Below are 22182 nucleotides of genomic sequence, written 5' to 3'. Positions count from 1 at the left end.
AAAAGCATGACTCAAACCCCAAGTGTGTAAAAATAATAATGATATGCAAGTTGGGTGAGCGAAAATGGAGGGTAATGGTAATTTATGCATGTTTGAAAGAGACAGATTTACTAATGGAAGCAAATAATTAAAAAAGATATATTAAAGTGAAAAGGGGAAAATGAATATGACTCCCCCAAATGCTGTATTCTGAATTAATACAGCCCTCTCACTGAATTGTACTACAGTGGTACCTCAGGTTACATACGCTTCAGGTTACATACACTTCAGGTTACAGACTCTGCTAACCCAGAAATAGTACCTCCAGTTAAGAACTTTGCTTCAGGATGAGAACAGAAATCGTGCTCCGGCAGCACAACGGCAGCAGGAGGCCCCATTAGCTAAAATGGTGCTTCAGGTTAAGAACAGTTTCAGGCTAAGAACGGACCTCTGGAACGAATTAAGTACATAACCAGAGGTACCACTGTATTTCAGAAGACAGATGGTAGTATCGGTTGTTTCAAAACTCTGCCTCTTGCATCATTTTTCTGCAGATGAAAGGCTTGCTAGTAAGGTTCTCATACGTACCTCCCATGGTACTGTGATCCTGTTTGTTTGAATAGGATTGTATTCTAAAGCTCCTATTCTGAAGCTGGATGACTCTAGGATTTAACACAACAGATATTCTGATAGAATACCCCAAATGCACAGGTAGAGCATTAGCAAAGCAGCCAATATTGGTTAGAGTCTCGGGTTGGACATGGGCAGTATAGAAGTTTAGGGCTGCCATATGTTCTGGACCAGGGGTCAGCAAGGTTTATCTCGCCCGGGCCCGATCGGTCCCGTTGAGATCCCTCCATGGGCCGGATTGCACGCGCGCCCAAGATTCTCTGCGCATGCTCAGACGTGATTTTCAGTGCCGTGGAAGCAAGTTCAGGGGTGGCTCATGGGCTGGTCAAACGACCTCCGTGGGCTGCATCCAGCCCATTGGCCTTTGGTTGCTGATCCCTGTCCTGGACATTACCGGGATTTCAAAGGATGTGATGCCTGGGGGGGATTTCCGGAAGGCAGCGGTTTGTCCTGGATCTTTGGCAAGTAAACTGAGAAATCGACACTATATTGTATGTCGCAAGCATGGGAAACCCATAGGTTGAATGTGGGCCACAGGCAGATTTCATCTGGCCTCCAGTTCTTGCAGTCATAACCTGATGGTTCAGTAGGGAGGAGAAAGGGTTTTGCCTTTGTGCAATTGCAGTTCGTTCCTCCGCAAGTAGATCAAAGCAATGTCTCTGCAGACATTGCATTCCTCACAAGTATAGGAAAAGTAGTACAGAAAAAGTAGTACATGCATTTTGCAATTTCATGCAATTTTCAGGCTGCAATTGCATTTTAAATAGCTATAAAACAGGGCTTGGAGTTCAGCAGTACATTGACCTTATTTGTACTCTTCTGGGATTACTGTTGAGATTCTACCTTGCGCACAGTCAGGCCCAAGAAAGGTTGTCATTGTCGGAGAACTTTGTTTTCTTTCAAACTTCACTTTTTAAGCCTGTGAGGAAAGTAAAAGGTGAAACTCTAGTGGAACTACTAAGAATTAAATGTATGCATCTATTGTAATGAAAAAATAGCTTTTTTTGCATGTGATTTTGTGTGGGTGGAATAGTTACTGATAGTTTTTCTCTGGGGTAAGGTGGCGCTCCTCCTGAAAAAGGTTCCTCACTCATTCTGTACTCCTGCAGTCTATGGACATGCTATGTCAGTTCTGGGCTGTTCTGGCATTTCATAGAATCATAGAATCATAGAGTTGGAAGAGACCATCGAGTCCAACCCCCTGCCAAGCAGGAAACACCATCAGAGCACTCCTGACGTATGGTTGTCAAGCCTCTGCTTAAAGACCTCCAAAGAAGGAGACTCCACCACACTCCTTGGCAGCAAATTCCACTGTCAAACAGCTCTTACTGTCAGGAAGTTCTTCCTAATGTTTAGGTGGAATCTTCTTTCTTGTAGTTTGGATCCATTGCTCCGTGTCCGCTTCTCTGGAGCAGCAGAAAACAACCTTTCTCCCTCCTCTGTATGACATCCTTTAATATATTTGAACATGGCTATCATATCACCCCTTAACCTCCTCTTCTCCAGGCTAAACATGCCCAGCTCCCTTAGCCGTTCCTCATAAGGCATCGTTTCCAGGCCTTTGACCATTTTGGTTGCCCTCCTCTGGACACGTTCCAGTTTGTCAGTGTCCTTCTTGAACTGTGGTGCCCAGAACTGGACACAGTACTCCAGGTGAGGTCTGACCAGAGCACAATACAGTGGCACTATTACTTCCCTTGATCTAGATGCTATACTCCTATTGATGCAGCCCAGAATTGCATTGGCTTTTTTGTTTGCTTCTCCTTTCTCCACATGCTAAGTTCATTCCGTTGACATAACTGGCGTATCTCTTTCCCCGAGCACAATGTGAGTACGTATAGGATTTCTATGCTCTCTGATTTAACTGCAACTAGCGAAACTGAAACTACCTTTACTGCTGCGGAGTTCAGACAATAAACCAGGGGAAAGAGTGGTGGCTAATGAGATGTATTTTTAACATTGTCAGAAAGTATTTTTATTTTCTGAATAGCGATGGCTATGTGGCAATAACTGGGGCTTACATCTAGTGTTTAGATAAAATGGCTTCAAAGCACCTGGCCAATCTAGGTCCTGGTTCAGCTGTAAGTTGTAGTAAAATGTAAAATAAATGTAAAAAATAAAGCAGTTCATGTTTCACATAAAAGAGCATCTTTTCTCAGCATTTAAAGTAAAAAGTTATTGAAGGCTTAAAAAAAATTATAACACAACTTATCCATTGATATTGTATTCTTTTCTAATGGGTTCATGGCTTTTCTGGTTTCCACAGTGTACTGAGACGTACCATTTCCCTTATAACGTCATTGGCAAAAAAGATGGGAGACCAGAAAGCTCTAGAAATGGAAGTAGAAAATATCAACAAAGTTGCCAAGAAGTGCTTGGAAGAGAATGAAAAACTTCAAGTATGTTTCACAGTTGAATGGGTTGTGTCTTGTTTTTAAGTGCATTTTATTGCTTTGACCTGGTTCGCATGCTGCTCTAAGCTAAGCGTGAATGCGTGAGTATGAGGGTTCCTGGAGAGGAGAAAGGGACTGCGTTGATCCATCTGCAGTGTTGCTGATGTGAGCTAAGCCATGGTTTGGCTTAGCATGTCACCTGACTGCAGGTTGTGGTTTGTCCCACTTCAGACAAGCCACTTCAGGTAAACCAATGACAACTCGTAGTTGGGCCATCTTATTAAGCGTGTGTGTCTGTGTTTTAAAGAAAGTCATACTAGCCTTGTGAATTAGACCTGGGTGCTATCCAGTCCCCCCCCCCCCCCCGACAATAACAATTTGTCCTAAAGCCATAAAGCAAACATTTTGCAATACAGTGGTGCCTCGCAAGACGAACGCCTCGCAAAACGAAAAACTCACAAGACGAAAGAGTTTTCCGCTTTTGAGTCGTTCCGCAAGACGAATTTCCCTATGGGCTTGCTTCGCAAGAAGAAAGCCCATAGGGAAATCTCCGGGGACCTCTTTTAAATGCTGGCGGTGGGGAGCAAAGACTTTCGCCCACCGCCGGCCTTCAGAAGAGGTCCTGGACCTCTTCTGAAGGCCGGCGGGGGCAAAAGTCTTTGCTCCCCCCCGCTGCCTGCCTTCCCGGGATAGCGGAGAAGCGCAGCGCGTTTCTCCGCTATCCCGGACGGCTTTTGAAGGCAGGCGGGGGGGAGCAAAGACTTTCGCCCAGCGCGTGCCTTCAGAAGACCTCCGCTGTCCCGGGGGCTTTTAAAATGCTGGGGGTCGGCAGCGAAGGCTTCGCTGCCGCCCGCCAGCATTTTAAAATCTCCCCGGGACAGCGGAGAAGTCTCCGCTGTCCTGGGGGCTTTTAAAATGCTGGCGGTCGGGAGGAAAGCCCTCCTGTCCCCGGAGCTTGCGGGGCGGGAGGTGGGGAGCAGGGCTTTTCTTCCCACCGCCAGCCTTCAGAACAGCCTTCTGAAGGCTGGCGGTGGGAAGAAAAGCCCTTGTCCCCCCCCCCCCCCAGCCTTCAGAAGAGGTCGGGGGACAGACTGTCCCCGGACCTGGTCTGAAGGCGGTTTCCATAGGAACGCATTGATTGATTTTCAATGCATTCCTATGGGAAACCGTGCTTCGCAAGACAAAAAACTCGCAAGAAGAAAAAACTTGCGGAACGAATTAATTTCGTCTTGCGAGGCACCACTGTATTGAGGTGATACTGTTTAATCATTCGTCACCTTTCTGTATAGATACTGCAAGGCTTGCTTGGAATTTTTGTAATATATTTTGCACAGTAATTTACAAGACCCTCAGACCTCATGGATTTTTTTTTAGAGAGCTCACACTAAAATCCATTAACAATTTTACACAAAACATTAGTCATACCTTCATATCTCTATCACTTTTCAAGCAATATAAAAGTGGAACAAAGTTTTTTTAGTTCCCTCAGTAGCTCAGAATCTGTTTGGCGCTGCTTCCTCATAGGCCTAGTCTAGAGGAACATGATGCTAGAATACAGAGTCACTTCTGGGGAGGGACTCCAGTTCTGTGCTTGTTTTCTTTGTACAGAGACTTCTTAATACAGTGGTGCCTCACAAGACGAAATTAATTCGTTCTGCGAGTTTCTTCGTCTTGCGGATTTTTCATCTTGAGAAGCACGGCTATTAACGGTACTTAGCGGCTTTATGAAAAAGCGGCTTTAAGAAAAAGGAAACAAACTCGCAATTAAGAAAAAGGAAACAAACTCGCTATTAACTTAGCGGCTTTAAGAAAAAGGAAACAAACTCGCAAGAACTCGCAAGACGTTTTCGTCTTGCGCAGCAAGCCCATAGGGAAATTCGTCTTGCGAAGCGACTCAAAAAATGGAAAACTCTTTCGTCTTGCGAGTTTTTCGTCTTGCGAGGCATTCGTCTTGCGAGGTACCACTGTAGAGGGAATCATTTAAAAATATCTGATCTTCAGAATTTGATCAACTCATTCTTTCCCCCCCTCTCCTCAGTGTGTCTCATATTCTGAGGTGGTCACGTTCATTCTGCTGCATGTGTAAACCAAGAGTGATTCTACACTAGGTGTTTGTTGTGGAATTCCTTTGTTTGCTTGCTGTTTATGGGTCATATGCATGTTGTTCCCATCAAAATCATCCTCCAGTGTTTCCTCTATGCTGCTTCTGTCTTTTTCAACCTGCACAAAATCAGTTTGGGGTGGGGGAGAGACAGCACAACAGTAGCTAAATCTGCAGCTAATAGATTGTCTTAGCATTGGTTTTGAGATTTGCTGGGTTAAGATTAGGGTTAGTGTGATTAAGTGAGTTGTTCCACCCCTTATTCCGACCAGTAGAGTGGATGGACACACACAGTGCTATAACCTTCTGAAGTATAGAAAGTCAGTTGTAATTCTTCATCTAGTTTACAGTGGAATTATGACAAGTGGGTGCCACTAGGAACTGCTAATCTGGAAGCACCCCAAGCCTTAATTTCACATGGGTAAAGACACATTGTCACTGTCATCGCTATAATCTTGTTTCATTTTGGTAGCACAGAAAATATTAACAAACAGATGGCAGGAATATTGTTACATACTTGGGCTGTGAGCCTGTTCACCTCATCCTACACATGATCTGTCTTCATACACACAGATTAAACATGGAGATAGAAACTTTGATGGTCAGTTGTGGAATGGAGGGAGGAAAGAAGGCTCTTGATTCAGATCCCCATCACCATAAAATGTAGCTGTCAAAGTCAGCCATTGAATCAGCTCTGCTTGCACAGTCTCATTCCATCAAGCAAAAATATAAGTTGGAAACACAAATGCAACCACCCAGAGTGGCTGGGGAAACCGAGCCAGATGGGTGGGGTATGAATAATAAAATTATTATGATGATTATTGTTGTGTGTGCAGTATCCAGTTTTGCAGGAGAAACACATTTATGAAATGCATATGAATCCTCATGGCTTTTTACAGCATATGTAAAATAGTCCAGGGGTGTGATCCAACATAGTGCAAATGAATGTCCCGTCATGCAGTAGGGCATATCCTTCTTCTTCACTCCCTATGCACAGCCAAAACTTGCACTGGAAGGTTGGGGGACCTTCCAGTTTAGATTGGGGGGAATGGGGTGTGTGTGGAGAAGCCAAAAGTCCTATTACTCAAGCAGCTGAACATCTTTGCATGTTGTCCAGATTCCCTGCTTGAGAGCCAGTGTGGTGTAGTGGTTAAGAGCGGTAGTCTCGTAATCTGGGGAACCGGGTTCGAGTCTCCGCTCCTCCACATGCAGCTGCTGGGTGACCTTGGGCCAGTCACACTTCTTTGAAGCCTCTCAGCCCCACTCACCTCACAGAGTGTTTGTTGTGGGGGAGGAAGGGAAAGGAGAATGTTAGCCGCTTTGAGACTCCTTCGGGTAGTGATAAAGTGGAATATCAAATCCAAACTCTTCTTCCTCTTCTTCTTGAAAGAGCTCTTAATTGAAAGTTACAGTGGCAATTAAATGGCGGTTCAAAAAGGCAAGGCCAAGAAGAGATGAATGTGTCAAATATAGTTAAAGTGTCAAACTTGAACAAAATGAAGAAGACCCCAAACATTTTGACTTACTAATTATAAAGATTTTAACATATCATATCTGTAACTGTAAGTGAGTAATTAATGCTTTTCTTCATGTATTTTTTGTTAAGGCATGTGTAAATACGTTATTCAAGAAATTGAGTTGGTCTCTAATATTTTGAATTGATAGGAAGTCCATAGCAGCAAAGGCCTTTATTCGGTATCAGGGAAAGGTTAATACCTAGTGCATTCATAGCACTAGGGAAAATCAAATGAGAACCTTTGTTTATAAAATGATGGTTCTAGGGGAGCAGAGAGTGTGTTATGCAAATTACTGTGTTTCTTCCAAATCACCATTGAAGAAAAAAAGCAAAAAGTAGGTTTGGCTCTGATTTTTATTTCACCTGTTTCCCTTTTTCTTATTGTTACAATTACTTTGAAACAGTAATTGTAATCAGGAAAAGTAACTAATATTTTTTCCTTTTACCAGTCAATGAAAGCTAAATGTGACATGGGAGAAGTGTCCGATGAAGAGCTACAGGAAGAAGTGAAAAAGCTGAAAGACGAATTAAAGAAAACTTCACATGGTACTTTTTGTCATTTCACACTGCTTTATCTTGTGGTTTTCTGTGTTGAAAGCCCCCAAAAGGGGGTTTTGACCATAAAAGATGGTATAAAAGGTTCTTTGTCAGTAAAGTGCTGGGTGATGGCCCAGATCTGTGCCATGCAGGAGCAGAAGAAAACCAATAACAGAAAAACCAAAGACATAAAGATTGGGCCTGAGGTCAGGTCTTTGTGCTAGTATGAAGAAATTACTTTTAAAATGTACAACATAAGAAACTGTCTGAAGTTATGAACTGAAACAGGAACAGAAGAGACACAAAATTGTTCTCCTCCTCTTGTAACAAGACCCCCCCTCACTTATTGTTTGCTTCTGTGTTTGACTTGGGCTGTCTTGATGAAACAACACTGAGATAAGGCAGATTTTTTCCTGGTCGTGTGTGTTAGTTCTGGATCTTGCAAGATCTGTTACCCTTCTGTATATTTACTAGGCTGAAATGAAGGTCTTGTATAGCATTCCTCCTGACCTTGTGAAGCCCAGACAACTAAAATGTACTTCTTTGGCTGTGTGTAGAACATTGCATAACCATTATGTATTTTAAAGCAAACTTACAAATGCATCCATTTCAAAATCCTAGCTGGAACAACTCTCTGTCCTAGTTTATACTGACTTTAGTGAACACTTTTCAAACCCACCGAGAATTTTTGCTAGTTAGCATGAGTGATTCCAAATATTTAATTGTGAGGTTGATTAGAAATAAGAACACATGAACATTTGTATTCTGGCTTTCATTCAGGAAGCTCAAAATGTGTTTTTTTTAATACTACCAGCCCTGCAAGTTATAAATACATAGTGAATCTCTCACCTGAATACAGATTATTGTATCCAGATTTTGGAGGCTTTTAAAATAATGCTGCCATCACATTTTTATTCTATGCAGAAAGAGTTTCCAAGTGAAACTAAAGCTACAATTCCATCCATAGAATTCTGAAAGTGCTCAAGAGCACTATCGAAATTCAGTGGACCCATGGCCAGGAATCTCAGTTAAACAAAGCATTTTCTTTTTGAGAAATTGTGCATCTTCTGTGGATTTTATATCCAGAACTACAATTTTGTGCTTTAAACATTAAAGCCTTAGTAAGTAAAACGGTTTATTGATTGTGCAGAGAGGAGTGCAATATAGTTTAAAATGCATAAGAATTCCATTAGAATTAAAGGGAGGGTAACCCATCTTTAAAATTATAATCCATAAAACCCATGGAGCCACCCACAGACTGTCTAATTGCAGCAGCACACCATTGAGAGCATCCAGCAAAAGCTCAGGCAAACAGATCAGTCTTTATCTGGCCCTGTAATAATAAAAGCATCAATACCAAGTGTACTTCTAGGGGGAGGGCATTCCGAATGGGGTGCCCCCATGAATCACCTCTTAGTATACTATTCCAAAAGGTGTGACAACAACCACATCTTCCCCTGAAACTAAGGAAATATGGGTAGGCTGATACAGGGAGAAGAATGGCTTCAGATATTTGGGCCTTAAGTTGTTAAAGGTAGTTATTGTCAGTACCCTGAATTCAGCCTTGAAATACATGGGTAGCCAATGCAGATCTTTCAGAATCAGTGTGAAAGTGATTCTAGCTACCTGCTCTGGTCAGCATTCTGGCAGGCATGTTCTGTACTAAATGTGGCTTCTGAATCATTTTCAAGGAGAATTAGAGCTGGGTGTCACCAGTGGCACATTTCTTCCAATCTCCTGACGGCATCCCATAGTAGCTTTTATAGACGTTGATCATGGGGGACAAGATGGAACCTTATGGGACCCCAAACTACAACTGCCTTAGAGGATCCACAGGTCACCCACTGCTAATTTCTGAAATCTGTCCTGTAGGTAGAAATGGAACCACTGTATCACTGCACCCTCAGCTTCTAACCCATAGAGCCAATCCAGTAAGATACCATGGTTGATGGTAACAAAAGCCACTGAGGAAGATCAAGGAAAAGCGACAGGGATATCTTCCCTCTGTCCCAACGAAAAGTGCCTGTCAGGGTGACCAAGGTCCTCTCAGGGCTAGAAGTGAGCCTAACCCAGATTGAAATAGGTCTAGTTATTTCACTTCTTCTGAGGGCACCTGGAGCTGTCTGCCTGCCACCCTCTTAAGCATATTACCCAAGAAGGGGGTGTTAAAAAGAGCCAAAAACAGATTAAAACTTGCATCTACTATCTAAAAATATGACTAAAAAGGTAAAGGGATCCCTGACCATTAGGTTCAGTCGTGACCGACTCTGGGGTTGTGGCGCTCATCTCGCTTTATTGGCCAAGGGAGCCGGCGTTTGTCCTCAGACAGGTTCCGGGTCATGTGGCCAGCATGACTAAGCCGCTTCTGGCGAACCAGAGCAGCGCACGGAAACGCCGTTTACCTTCCCACTGGAGTGGTACCTATTTATCTACTTGCACTTTGTGCTTTCGAACTGCTAGGTTGGCAGGAGCTGGGACCGAGCAACGGGAGCTCACCCCATCGCAGGGATTCGAACTGCCGACCTTCTGATCGGCAAGTCCTAGGCTCTGTGGTTTAACCCACAGCGCCACCTGCGTCCCGTAAAACATATGACTAGACTTGTATAAATAAATAAATAAACAACATGCAGGAGGCAAAAAGAGTATGGTGAAGTCTCCTGTCTCATATAAATAGGCAGGGAGTTCCAAAGTATAGTTGCTGCCACTAAAAGATCAAGTTCTTACAAATGCAGAACAGGTATTATGTGGCACTTGTAACTCTGCCAGCTCCTCCGGTCAAGGTGGTCAGACGATGTTGTCCCTCCCTGATATACACGCAAACTTAATTACTAGATAATCATGTAAGCATGAGAGCTGTTATGATTTGTTATGATTAGGAACTCAATCTGCACTTTAGACAATTCTGAATTCAGACACCTTTGGCAAGTCATTGTTCTCTCAGTTCATCTTCTGTATCTGCAATATGGGAATAATGTTGGCCCATTGGGATTTTATAAAGGTCGCTGATGTGTGCATTTAAGCCCCTGAAATATGTGATAAAAATGCTTAATAGCAGCAGTATTGATGCCTGTGTTCATTTATAAATATTTGCAACACACAATGGTATACCTGTTTAATTATGAGTTTTAATTACATGCCTCTATGTATCGGGTGTTCTCAAAAAAAGATGACATTTCAGATGAGGAGGGAAAAGTAACGTTTACACAATGTTTGCTGGCTCTTATAAACAGACATAGCTTGTATACAAAATAAATGTAATAACATTGTTCTCCTTGATTAACTCTTTGCTATAGAGTTTTTCTCTGTTCATTCAGACAGCTATGCAGCAAGTTAACCTATAATGTTGCAACAACAAAGTCATTTTTATGATCAAAATTGAAAGTAGCTTTGTAAAATTCGACACTAGAACTGACACAAGAGAGGGAAAATATTGATGTTCCTGAATGTGTTCAGTTTTTTAACTGACATTTTCCTAAAGAACCAATGGCAGGCAGTTGTCTTATTTGAAGTTTAAAAACGGGCTCTTAAGTTCAGATTTAAAGGATTGAATTATGTTCTGCTGGCACAACAAGACCTTTATCTTCTCTCTGCCCCAATCCCTCCAACTGCTCTCTAAATGTGCACCTAACCATTTCCAGCTGATTTTGAGGGTACGCAGGTGGGTTGCACAGTTATGTTGCAGAGTTTCAGCATCAGTGATGGCCCAAATAATTTAAAGTCATTTTATAAAAGTTGACAAACTTGCTTATTTACTTTATGAATGGGGGCATAGAAAGGTTACATATGGATTGTGGTTTGTTCTTTCTCACTGGGCCGATGATGAAGAATCATGTAAAACATGTGTTCCAGACTTCTCCAGTAGCTCTAAATCATCTAGGAGTGTCCCATATATAGCAGCAGGTATAATAATAATAATAATAATAATAATAATAATAATAATAATAATATGTTGCCCATCTGTGATTGGGTTACCCCAGCCACTCTGGGCGGCTTCCAACAAATTAAAACACAATACGACATCAAACATTAGCTTCACCAGACAGGTGTCTTCTAAAAGTCAGATATTTATTTCCTTTACTTCTGAGGGAAGGGAGTTGCACTACCGAGAAGGCCCTCTGCCTGGTTCACTGTAACCTCATTTCTCTCAGTGAGGGAATTTCCAGAAGGCCCTTGGAGCTGGACCTCAGTGTCCGGGCTGAATGATGGGTATCAAGCCCTATTCTCAAATGACTGGGAATTAACCTAAAGCTACCCATAAGGCTTCTGTTTGTCATATAAACATGCCATGGGAATATATAACCATATCTTACATTTTACTGAGCTGGCAACCATGAACCTCTCAGCAGGCAATAAATCCATGAAAGAGGATGGACAGACATTGAAACAGCATGTGCCTCAGGGAAGGGCAAGTGTCAGATAGGGGATCTTGTTAAAGCTCGGGGTGGAAAGTGTGTGGTTGGGGTGAGTAGAAACTGGCAGAAGACAGGAGAAAAGCGTGGGCTGGAGGTTGGAACGCGCCTGAGGAGAAAGAGGGGGGCAAGCAGAAGACAGCTTGGGCAGAGGAGATTTTCCCACAGTCTATTGATGGCCCATTTAGTGCATAGGGAATTTGTTCCTTACAGGGTCCTCGCTGCGAGATCACATTCACCCGGTGCTAGACCAGCTGCACTGGCTCCTGGTGGGGTACAGGATCAGGTTTAAGGTGCTGGTTTAAACCTTTAAAGCCCTATTCAGTCTAGGACCCTCGTACCTACGGGACCGCCTCTCCTGGTATGTCCCACAGAGGAACTTACGGTCCTCAAACAAAAACATCCTGAAGGTCCCAGGCCACAGAGAGGTTAGGCTGGCCTCAACTAGAGCCAGGGCTTTTTCGGCTGTGGCTCCAATCTGGTGGAACGCTCTGTCACAAGAGACTAGGGCCCTGCGGGATTTGACATCTTTCCACAGGGCTTGCAAGACAGAGCTGTTCCACCAGGCCTTTGGTCAGGGCACAGCCTGACTCCCTCCTTTGGCAATCTTCACAGAACTTTAGCCTAATGGTTGCCATCAATTTGAGTTGAATTAATTTTATAGTGAAATGATTTTAGAATGTTGTACTATTTTATTGTTGTTAGCTGCCCTGAGCCCGGCTTCGGCTGGAGAGGGCGGGATATAAATAAATTATTATTATTATTATTATTATTATTATTATTATTATTATTATTATTATTATTAACTAAAGCCTGGGCTGTGGGCCTCTGGTTTCTCTGTAGTGTGTTAGGTTATGCATTCTTTCATGAATGTGTATTATATGTAAACCCAGCGTTACATGTAAAATGCAAAATCCATTCACTCTTTATATATAAGCAGAATTTTGTATCAGATATTGTGCTCTGGCATCCTAAAGATTCATGTTAGTGTCTTAATAGTCTTACAGTGGTTGGCAACTAAGTTGCCAACATTGCCTCTGCATCAGATAGCCGAAACATTTTTATTCATTCCTTTTATGCCAAAGGAGCTTGGGGCAATGTACAAAATACATACAATAAAAAGGTACAATAGCCAACATACTTGAAAATATTTATAAAATTCAGAACCGTTAAAACACAGCAAAACCATCTGTTGCTGTTCAGTATTGAAATAATCTAGCCTGTACAGTATTTGTAAAATGCCAGAGTAAGAAAATCCACCAACTGACATCTGATCGTAATAAAGCAAACAACACAAACGTATCCCAGGAGAAGGGGCCTCCAGAATTGGAAGGCCTTGTTGTGCATCCCTGTATGGTGAATCCTTGGGGGTTAGGGCATAAGCAGAGCCCCCTGCTGATTTTAATGCTTGACTTGGCTTATTTTATAGAAGTCGATTCTGTAGATATATAAGCCCTATAATATATACAATTTAGAAGCCTTCACCAGCACCTTGAACCAGCCCCAGTAGCACACAGATGGCCATTGCAGTGCTTCTCAGATTGGTGTTACATGTTCCCATCTGACTGAGCAGCTTCATTCTGCAACTTCCAGGCAGTCTTCAAGGGCAGCCCCAGATACAACGCATTACAGTAACCCAAATGTAAGATTGCTAGAGCTTGGGTTACTGATTCCAGACTATCCCAGTCCAGGAATGGCCCATAGCTGGTGAACTAACACTAGCAAGCAGTAGGCTTGAAAATAAGTTTTTCCTAAACCCGGGTAAAATCCTTAGATGTTCGCCTGGGCTATTCGTACAGCTCACATGCATTTGTAACGCATGTTTGCCTTTTGAACTACATTGGCAAATGCTTATTTAGGGTATATGTGGTAATAAGCACTCTGTTACAGGTAGCAAAAATATTTCACCTTCAAGGGACCTACAACTCACTGCTGACTTTAGGGTGCAGTGTTCCAGGCACTGCTGAACAACTTCCTTTTGTTTCGACTGAAGCTTGATGCAAGTTCTACTGAAGTGCATCTATTTTACTCTGCTAAATGTGGCTTGGGACAAATAACCTTTTCATAGCATGTAAAAAGCTGTTCAAATACTCCACTCAGATGCAGTAAAATGAAAACCCAGCCTTCTGGCAACTTCAGAGCAATTCTACCCCATTTCAGTGAGTAGGTCCGCAGAAGGTTGCTTCCTATTTCTAAGGACATTGAGAACAGAAAAATCTAACTGAAATGGTGTCATTATGTTGCCCGTGGTATATTTGAAGAGAACGGAATGCCAGTATTAAATTTGTTGTATTTCTGTGTGTTTAACCATTTTGTACACTTAAACACTATTTTATGTTATGTTTCATTGGAATATTAGGATATAGGGTGAAGTGAGCCTAGCATGATGCCATGGGCTGGCTAGATGCTGGTGGGAGGCACCAGCTGGGGAACCCCAAAGGGGCACCCCAGGGGAAGAAGGCTCAGAGCCAGGGAAATGGCGGTGGGACAATGAGGAGTAGTTAAGAGGGAGCAGACCGGGAGGTGTTGGAAGCTGTAGAGGTAACAGGGTGAAGCGGAAATTGGAGTGGAATGGGGCCAGGAGACAGACAGGCAGGCTACTGAAGAAGCTAGGAAATCTGATCTTCTCACTATCTGGTATCATTGGAAAGCAGCCCCTGGAAAAAAATATTCCATGCAATTTTATATAGGCGCTGTAGTGCTTACCTGCCCACCCACATCCCGCTAACTCCCCCAGAATGTCACCTTACAGCTCTAAGTCTAGACTGAGGAAGGTTTTTCGTATGCTGGACCTTGACATTCTTCTGCTAAGAAGACCTCACCCATCCTGTCACAAGTGTATTTTTGTCAAAACATAGCAACAATGCAATAAATGTTTTTCTGTGCTCACCTTCAACTATCTCCAGATACCTTGGTTATGATTAAAGACAGGATTGTTTTTAGTTACAACTAGAGCACCTTGCCAGTCCTTCGTAAAACACTCAGTAATTAGTTACTGTTGGATCAAGTTACCAAAAAATGGATTTTGCAATCTAATATAATGGCAACTTCTTTAACATGAATAAATGCTATAGAGCCAATTACTTTTATTATTTTTTTAACCCTCAGTTGCTTCTAAGATTTACACCACCTTGTGATATATTCTAAAAATAGGAGGATAATGTTCTTAATAGTACTTTTTATAATGTATTATAAAATAGGAAGGCTTTGATTTATTAAATCATATATAGTAGTCTTGCACCACCAAAACCATACTATGATAACAGAACTTACAGCAATGCTTCACTGTCTCATCTGTTCCCTACGCCACTTTCCTTTCAGCACCTGAAGCTCCTTTTTCCTTCCATCAGCACACAGGTCTCTAGACGTGATGTTTTTCACATTTTTCACACAAACTTCAGCATTCTGCTGTATCCCCCTTATGCAGTTAATATGTGTTGAACATCAGTTGTGTAAAAGCAGCTCATCCATTGCCAAGGATTTCCTGGCATGCGGCAGTCATTTGTTATCCTGTTATATAGCACTGTAATCTTTTTTATAAAAAAAAACCAAACCAGGTATCATATAATGCACAAGTATTTTGTCCAAATGCTGTTATTCATGTGTTGAATAATACTACTCCTGTGTTGTACAGCTCTCAGCAAGGCCAAAGATGATTTTTCTACAACTCAGAAGCGGTGTGAAGGCCTTAGAAAAGAATATGACCAACTTACAAAAGAATACAACAGAATGCAGGTAAGGTGGTAGAAGCAGTTGATTTGCTCGAGCAAGACTTCCTGGAATTAGACTAGCGGTGTTGTGTGTGTTGGATCCAAAAGAAAATTTATCAGACAACAATCTTTAATTCTGTGTACGTCTGGACAATGTTCTTTCAGAATAATGAGAATACTTAACTCTTAAGTTTTCCCAGAACAGTTGTTGAACTGGAACCTACTTTGTTTTAAAACAAACGTGAATTATTTCATCAATAATATTGTATGTTCCTTGAATAGTAGCACAGAGGAAGAGGAAGACACTCAAAAAGGGGGTTTCCCCTTCTTTAAAAAGATTCTGAATTTGGTTCACATGTCACAGTAAACCATAAACCATCATGGTTTATAATACGCAAGTATGTCACCCCTTCTTTTCACTCACTTCACTCACATGGGGAGGAAACAAGCAACAGTATGCCTAAATCATTTCTTTATTTTGTTAATTTATAATTTGCCTTTCACATGTGTCTCAAGACAGTTTAGAAACATACCATGAAAACTGCTGAAAATAGTTTTGAAATCAGTACAAAAGTCAACTAGAGATAGGTTTAAACCTCAAGATCATGGTTTGCTTCACTCCCAGCAAGCCATGATCTTTGCCAAGGTTTGCTCTCAGCTTACTAATCATGCTTTGATCCCTGGTTCCAACATAATGTTAAACCTGGGATTGTGTTTTGTTTCTTCTGCCCGCTAGCTGGGAGGAACAAAACAGCCCAGATAGGAATATTCACAATAAACAAGTTAGAGTTGAGCAAAGCCATCAATTGTAGCTATTAGGGTACTTTTTACAAGGCTAATTGCACTGGCAGAGAGGCAATTTTGTGACACCTTTATGCTGACAATGCTCCATACTGCAATAAGACTTGAAAAAGCCTTCTATTGGAGCCAGTAGAAGGCTTCTTTGAAGCTTAATTGTTGAGGAGACAACTTTCAGAGGGGATGGTCACAGCTGGAGAGCTTAGCCTTCCCTTCTTCATTGCAAACCCCCTGCCCTGCCACACTTAGGCTTGAATGAAATATTTTATTGGCTACAGTAGAGAGCTTTTCCTATCCCAAGCCATTGTTGGGAGTTCATATCTTCCTCAAGATTGCAGCCTTTTTCAAACCTTTTTTTAAGGTGGGGAGATGGAGAGGGGGACTGTGCATGTGTGAGGGGTTTCGTGTGTGTGTGTGTGTGTGTGTGTGTGTGTGTGTGTTTGTTTGTGTGTTTGCAGTGGAGGATGAGTGGTGCCCACAATAGTTTCTCAGGTTTCCCAACATGCCAGGGTTTGGCAGCCCATAGTGTACACATTAACTCTGTGGTCATCCTGATGCACAAGTTACCCTGTATAAAGATAGCTTCACTCCTTTTCTCACATGTGTCTCCTTACCTTTACAGTGTTCTTCAGGTGGAAAACATGATAAGAAAGGCCAGTAAATGCAGCACAAGGACATCATTAATACACGTGCATCAACATGAATCGTCTCTTGTTCCCGTCTTTACTCTCCTAAGCTTTGTAAAAACAAGGTCTATTTTCTTTAAAGGGAAATGCTCTGCGTTCGTAGCTAAAACGCTAGGTTGCCAAACATATTTTATTTTGCAATGGAAATAGTGGCTAGGATCCAAAGACCTACTTTACTTGTGTCAAAGGCGCAGTGGAAGTTTTGCTTTGATTTTTGTTCTTGTTCTTATTTGAATGGCAGATTCCCATGGCATGTCACACAAACTCCATTAAGCTGCAAAAGAGATTTGCCATGTCTCATGGAGGGCCGTTGTTCAAGAAATACAAGTCCATACCTCCTTTGAGCACACAGCTTTATTTGTGCGGTTATTTGGATGCAGACCAGTAAGTGGTGTGCTGTCAGTGTACTGTGAAGAATCTTTTTAAGCCTATAAGGAAAATGTAAAGCAGTTTAGAATGGAAATTTCCATTAACCACTGTTCAGCTTCTATCCACTGTTTTACACTGAAACTGAAAAAGGTAGGGGATTGTACAACCGCCAGCTATAGTAATGTAGAAGAGGATTTTTAAACTACATCAAACCTTGATGCTAGAAGAATAAGCATAGTGAAACATTCTACATCCAGTTAACTTGACAAACAGTAAAAAGCATTAAAATAAATTTTAAAGGACTTCACATTTAATTGCATAGTTATTTATAGTTGAGAGTTTCTTCTTTCCCCATCTTTAGATTTTTACTATAGTATACTTTACTTCATGTATTCAAGAATTTGAATATGTTGTATTTTCTTTCTGCAGTGGGCGATACCCCTGAAAAACACATATATGTAACTTACAAAACAGGCTTTTTATGGTGATTAGTTATTTGTGACATGGTTTCTTTCTTAAAACCTTCATTATCTGCAACTGAAAGGTTTTATTTTTATTTTTTTACATTGGTTCCAGTATGCTGCTTGGATGTTGATTTGTTAATAAAAGAGATTGTTTAAGCTTGGTTTATCTTCCTACGTGTCTTAATTTGGAATTCATAAACAACAAACTGCTGTGTTTACTTTGCTCCTGCGACAGTGAAATAATTCCATAAGAATTTATTTGGGCAAAACTAGCCCAAATAAATACCATAGTACACCCTGTAAGGGAGGAACTGGTATTTTTAATTTTAAAAAATCAAAGATTTAGAATGGTGCTTTTGTATACTAATACCAAAAAGTGCAATGAGTATGCAGAGTTTCATGTTAATATACATCTGAGCTTGTTGAGGAGAATGTTGTTTGTGTAAGTAAATTTTGTGTTTTGGGTTTCTCTAGTTGCTTCAACATATGAGAGAAAATTGAAATCTGTTGCATTTGAGTCTGCTGATTCTGTCTTGAAACCTGCACCCAAATGTTTGCTGTTCAAATACCATTACAATGCACTCCAGTAAGCTGATCTTGCAAATTCTGGGGACTGTACTGAACACCAATTTTTTTATTGCAAAACTTAGTAAAGGCACTGCCAAGTTATGACAATACGTTTGTTGAGTTCTTGCATTAAAGATATATTGCTGTGACAATATATATTTTCTGTGACAACTGCTAGTCTGAAGGATGAGGATACAACCTGAGGATCTGGTTAGATATAACCCCCCTCACAATGAAATTTGCCTACCACTGTGTTTTTATGTGCAATACTTGAAATCTCAACCAGTGGAAAGTGCATTTGTTTGGGATTTTATGGAACTTCCGTTTGCGCTAGCTCTTGTCCTTTCCCCACCAATTCCCTGTGCTACTCTTTGAAGTAATATGGAACAACACAATCCCACTGTGTCTTGCACACCTGAAATCAGGGGAGCAAGGGATTATCTACAAGGTCTTGTCCATGGGTGCAAACATCAATGAGTGAAGGCCAAGCAAACTGATATGATGAGACAAGATGGTCCAGACAAGAAGAGTGACCACAAACGCAAGATACTAGTTTATCCAAATACTTTGCCTTTAGCGGTTTTAATGTATGCACAATGGCACAGACTCCATTTAAGTTAACTGCAACTGCACAAGTAATTCCAATAAATATAAAAGAAAATGTCTTATAAAAAGTTCCTGGTCAATTGTTTTGTGCATACACACACACACACACACATATATGTTAGTTGCTCTCCCATTCATCTGTCTGTCGCAAAGGGATTGGTTTCTTTAAAAGTCAGTTTTCTCCTCCCAATAGGCATATGAATTGCTGTACTGATACTGCATTTCTCTCTCTTATGGGGCCATCAGTAGTTATATCACATGAATACAGTGGTTTAAAAACCTCTCAGGAATTGTACAAAAATGTACAAACTGAGATGGATGTACACCAGAAGGATAGTTTACATATATGTGGCTATGGAGTTGTTTATTTGACTCAGCAGGAGTTCTTAAAACTTTACATCCAGTTCTTTTCTATTCACAGTTTACTTTTATTTTTAAATAAAAGCATTTCTATTCACAGTTGAAAGACCAGCCTTTTATCTTTTTCTGGTTTCCTTCATCTCTGGCCCTTTTCTCTTAGGGAAGGGAGATCTCTATTCCTCACCTGAACCTCTGCCTCAGCCCCAAGGCTGCAGCATGCCTAGGTGACAGGGCAGATGAGGCACTGGGTGGACTGTGTGACTAAGGACTACTGGTGGTCCTCAGTCTACTGCTTGAGAAATGCTGTCCCATCTCCCGAAAAATCTACTATTCTGATGTTAGCAGCAGGTAATACAAAAGTTGGCCGTGGTGATAAATAGGTAGTAGCTTTCCTATCCATATGAAGGACATCGTACAAATGTGCTAGTAAACATCGTAGTTGATCACATATTTGAAACAAACAAAAAAACACAGCACCACAAACAATACCTTCTGTAGGTGAACACGCAGAAAAAAACTGAAAAAAATGTCATAATGGAAAAACAGACTATTAGAAGAAGAGAGAAGAGAATGACAAGCTTAAGTTTATGACAATTCGCTCTATTTTTATTGAATACAGTAAGAACCTGCTATTTAAAAAAACACAAAGTTTTACATAAGTTGTGAATTGAAGTAATGAGTAAATTCTCTCATCTATAAATGAATCGCAGGATCTAATTTAGAATCAAATTATTATATATTTGTACACATGGAAGTATGTTGATATCTTTGTCTACGTATAATCAGTTTATGCTCTGCACAGTATGCAGCTGACACCCGACCTTATTTCTCCATGTCAACCAAACTAATATAAACAAAAACAAAAAAGAGGGAGGGAGAATAATACAAAGTCCTCTTTCACAGGTTTATTTTAACTTGTCCCACACAGAGAAAGGTGAACCCTCCCAGCTCTCACCTGGGAGCTTCCCTTTCTTCTCCCACCTTCCCACCCTGGGAGATCTTCCTTGTCTCTTACACAGGGTCCTTTATCAACTAACCATCACCTGCATGTTAACTCTTGAGTAGAGGACCATTCAAAATGCAAAAGTCTGAAGCAGAACAGGAAAAAAATATGCCAGAATGAAGAAACAGAAAAGGAAAAAGCAAGAGAGCAAAGAAATAAGAACATTAAAGGAAATAGTAAAGGAATTAAAAGGAAAATAAATATTAAAAATGAGTAAAAAGGACTTCCCACTATCTGCCAGCTATATCTACAAGGATTCTTCCAAATAGATGTTAAATCCAGAGTAAACTCCAGCTTTTCCTCCCTCTGCTAGGTGGTGTTTTTTCCAGGGTTCAAGTCTGGGCATCTCAACTCATTTTTCCTTCCAAACAGAAAGTCCAAAAGAGGTTATCCGGTTATTATAAACATGAACAACAGTCCAATATTAAGAAACATCCTCTGTTCTTGATGTTGTTGCACTCCTCTGGAAGAAGCATGTGTGTAGCAAAGGTTCTCCTGAATTCCACCTTGTCACTAGAGACTCAAGAATCTCCAGTGACATAGAGTGCCTTTTCCTGGTTTTCAAGCCACACCTGTTCCTAGACAGGGATAGCTTGGCCACAGTAATTCGTACTCTGATAACGTCCCATTCTTGTAATGTTCTGTATGTATATATTTATTACAACAAAACTCAAATTCTGTTACTTGTTTTGTATTGGGACAGTTCCTATCTATATTTACATTTATCCACCTGGTTCAGCCAGCAGATTTGTTAATATACTATATAAGGAACAAATAAAGTAAAGATGCAGAGTGTCCACTTATTTTCACTAATGGGGTCACTGCCAACTGAAAAGAAGCATTGACAACCCTGGGAAATTGCAAGAGCTGGGGAAATATTATTTCCATAAACAATTTGTGCAGAGGACTTTGTGAGTCCCTTTCCGCCAAGGATCTGTTAAGCATGCAACTATGAAATGGCTCAACTTTGTGCTCTAACTTCCATACTAATTAAGAATACTAGTTCAAACACATGGAAGAATTGTTAAATTTGGGCTTTGAGTCATAGTCGAGTGTGGAGAGCCAAACTGGAAAGGCTACCATAACAGAAAATACACAGGAGCAGAAGTGGTGACTGTTTTGGGACCAAATGTAGGGTTGGGATTTTCCAGTTTCAAATGCCACAGTTCCAGTAACTACAAGCCTACCTTCTACAGTATTTCTGCAATGACAAAGCGTGGTGTCTCCTTGATACACAGTAAAACACTGACTGCAATGTGCAATTTACTTATATATTGCTAACACATAAAACTGCTGATTTGTACAACTGGTATCCAGTTTTTCCTTTAGCAAAAGTTTAAGTAACTAATAGCTATTAGAGTTCCTGTTATCATATGCCTTGTATCAGGACAAAGAGAAGGAAAAGGAGCCCGTACGCTTGAAGAAAAATATAAACAAACATGAGGACAAGGATACATTAGCATACACAAAATATTGGTGTTTTGAAGGCAACAACCTCCTGATTCTCTCAGCATATTAATTAGGGTATGCATGCATCCCAGTTCCTTATTCCTTTCTATATACATTGGCAATTATTGGCACAAAGGCAGTAGGCTAGTGTTTTCTGGGTGAAACTGAAGATTTTGGGCTGGATGCATTGCTAGGGTTTTTCATAGAGGAAACACATTCGCCGGTGCCAGTGTATAATGTGAAGCACTTGAAAGCTTAATTTGGGGGTGCACCCTCAGTTCCTTGTTATTCCCCCCTATATGTTGACTATTACTGAATGGGGTAATATACTTGACCATGTCATGCACCCAAAGCAAGCACTGGGCCAGTTGTGATGCTAGGGTACCCCAAAGCTACAATCTCCTCCTTGTTGCATCCGTGATATGAGCTGGCCAAAAAGGTTTTTGTGGCATGCCCCCTTCTCCTCGTTCTTTTCTCAATTCTACATGGTCACTAGGAGAGGTTGTTTGGCCAAAATGAAGTGGCGCAGGGATTTTCATAGAGGACTCCCTCCTAGACTTGCGGGTGTCTGATTTGCGGTGGCTCAAAACTTAAGGTGGGGTGTG

At 41.2% G+C, this 22182-nt stretch overlaps 1 protein-coding gene across 1 annotated transcript in view; it reads left to right on the top strand.

Annotated features, from left to right (window-relative positions):
- The window catches only part of DUS4L (dihydrouridine synthase 4 like), a 40124-nt gene extending 22371 nt beyond the window's left edge, over positions 1-17753 (top strand). The window contains exons 10-13 of the mRNA XM_053406186.1: positions 2876-3008; positions 7069-7165; positions 15200-15300; positions 16696-17753. Coding sequence (XP_053262161.1) covers positions 2876-3008; positions 7069-7165; positions 15200-15300; positions 16696-16734 — 370 coding nt within the window. The 3' untranslated portion in view covers positions 16735-17753. The remainder of the gene's footprint in view (positions 1-2875; positions 3009-7068; positions 7166-15199; positions 15301-16695) is intronic.
- The last annotated feature ends 4429 nt before the right edge of the window (positions 17754-22182 follow it).

The sequence above is a fragment of the Podarcis raffonei genome, chromosome 10, assembly GCF_027172205.1.
Source record: "Podarcis raffonei isolate rPodRaf1 chromosome 10, rPodRaf1.pri, whole genome shotgun sequence".
Classification (NCBI taxonomy): Eukaryota; Metazoa; Chordata; class Lepidosauria; order Squamata; family Lacertidae; genus Podarcis; species Podarcis raffonei.
This window is presented reverse-complemented; position numbering and strand designations above follow the sequence as displayed.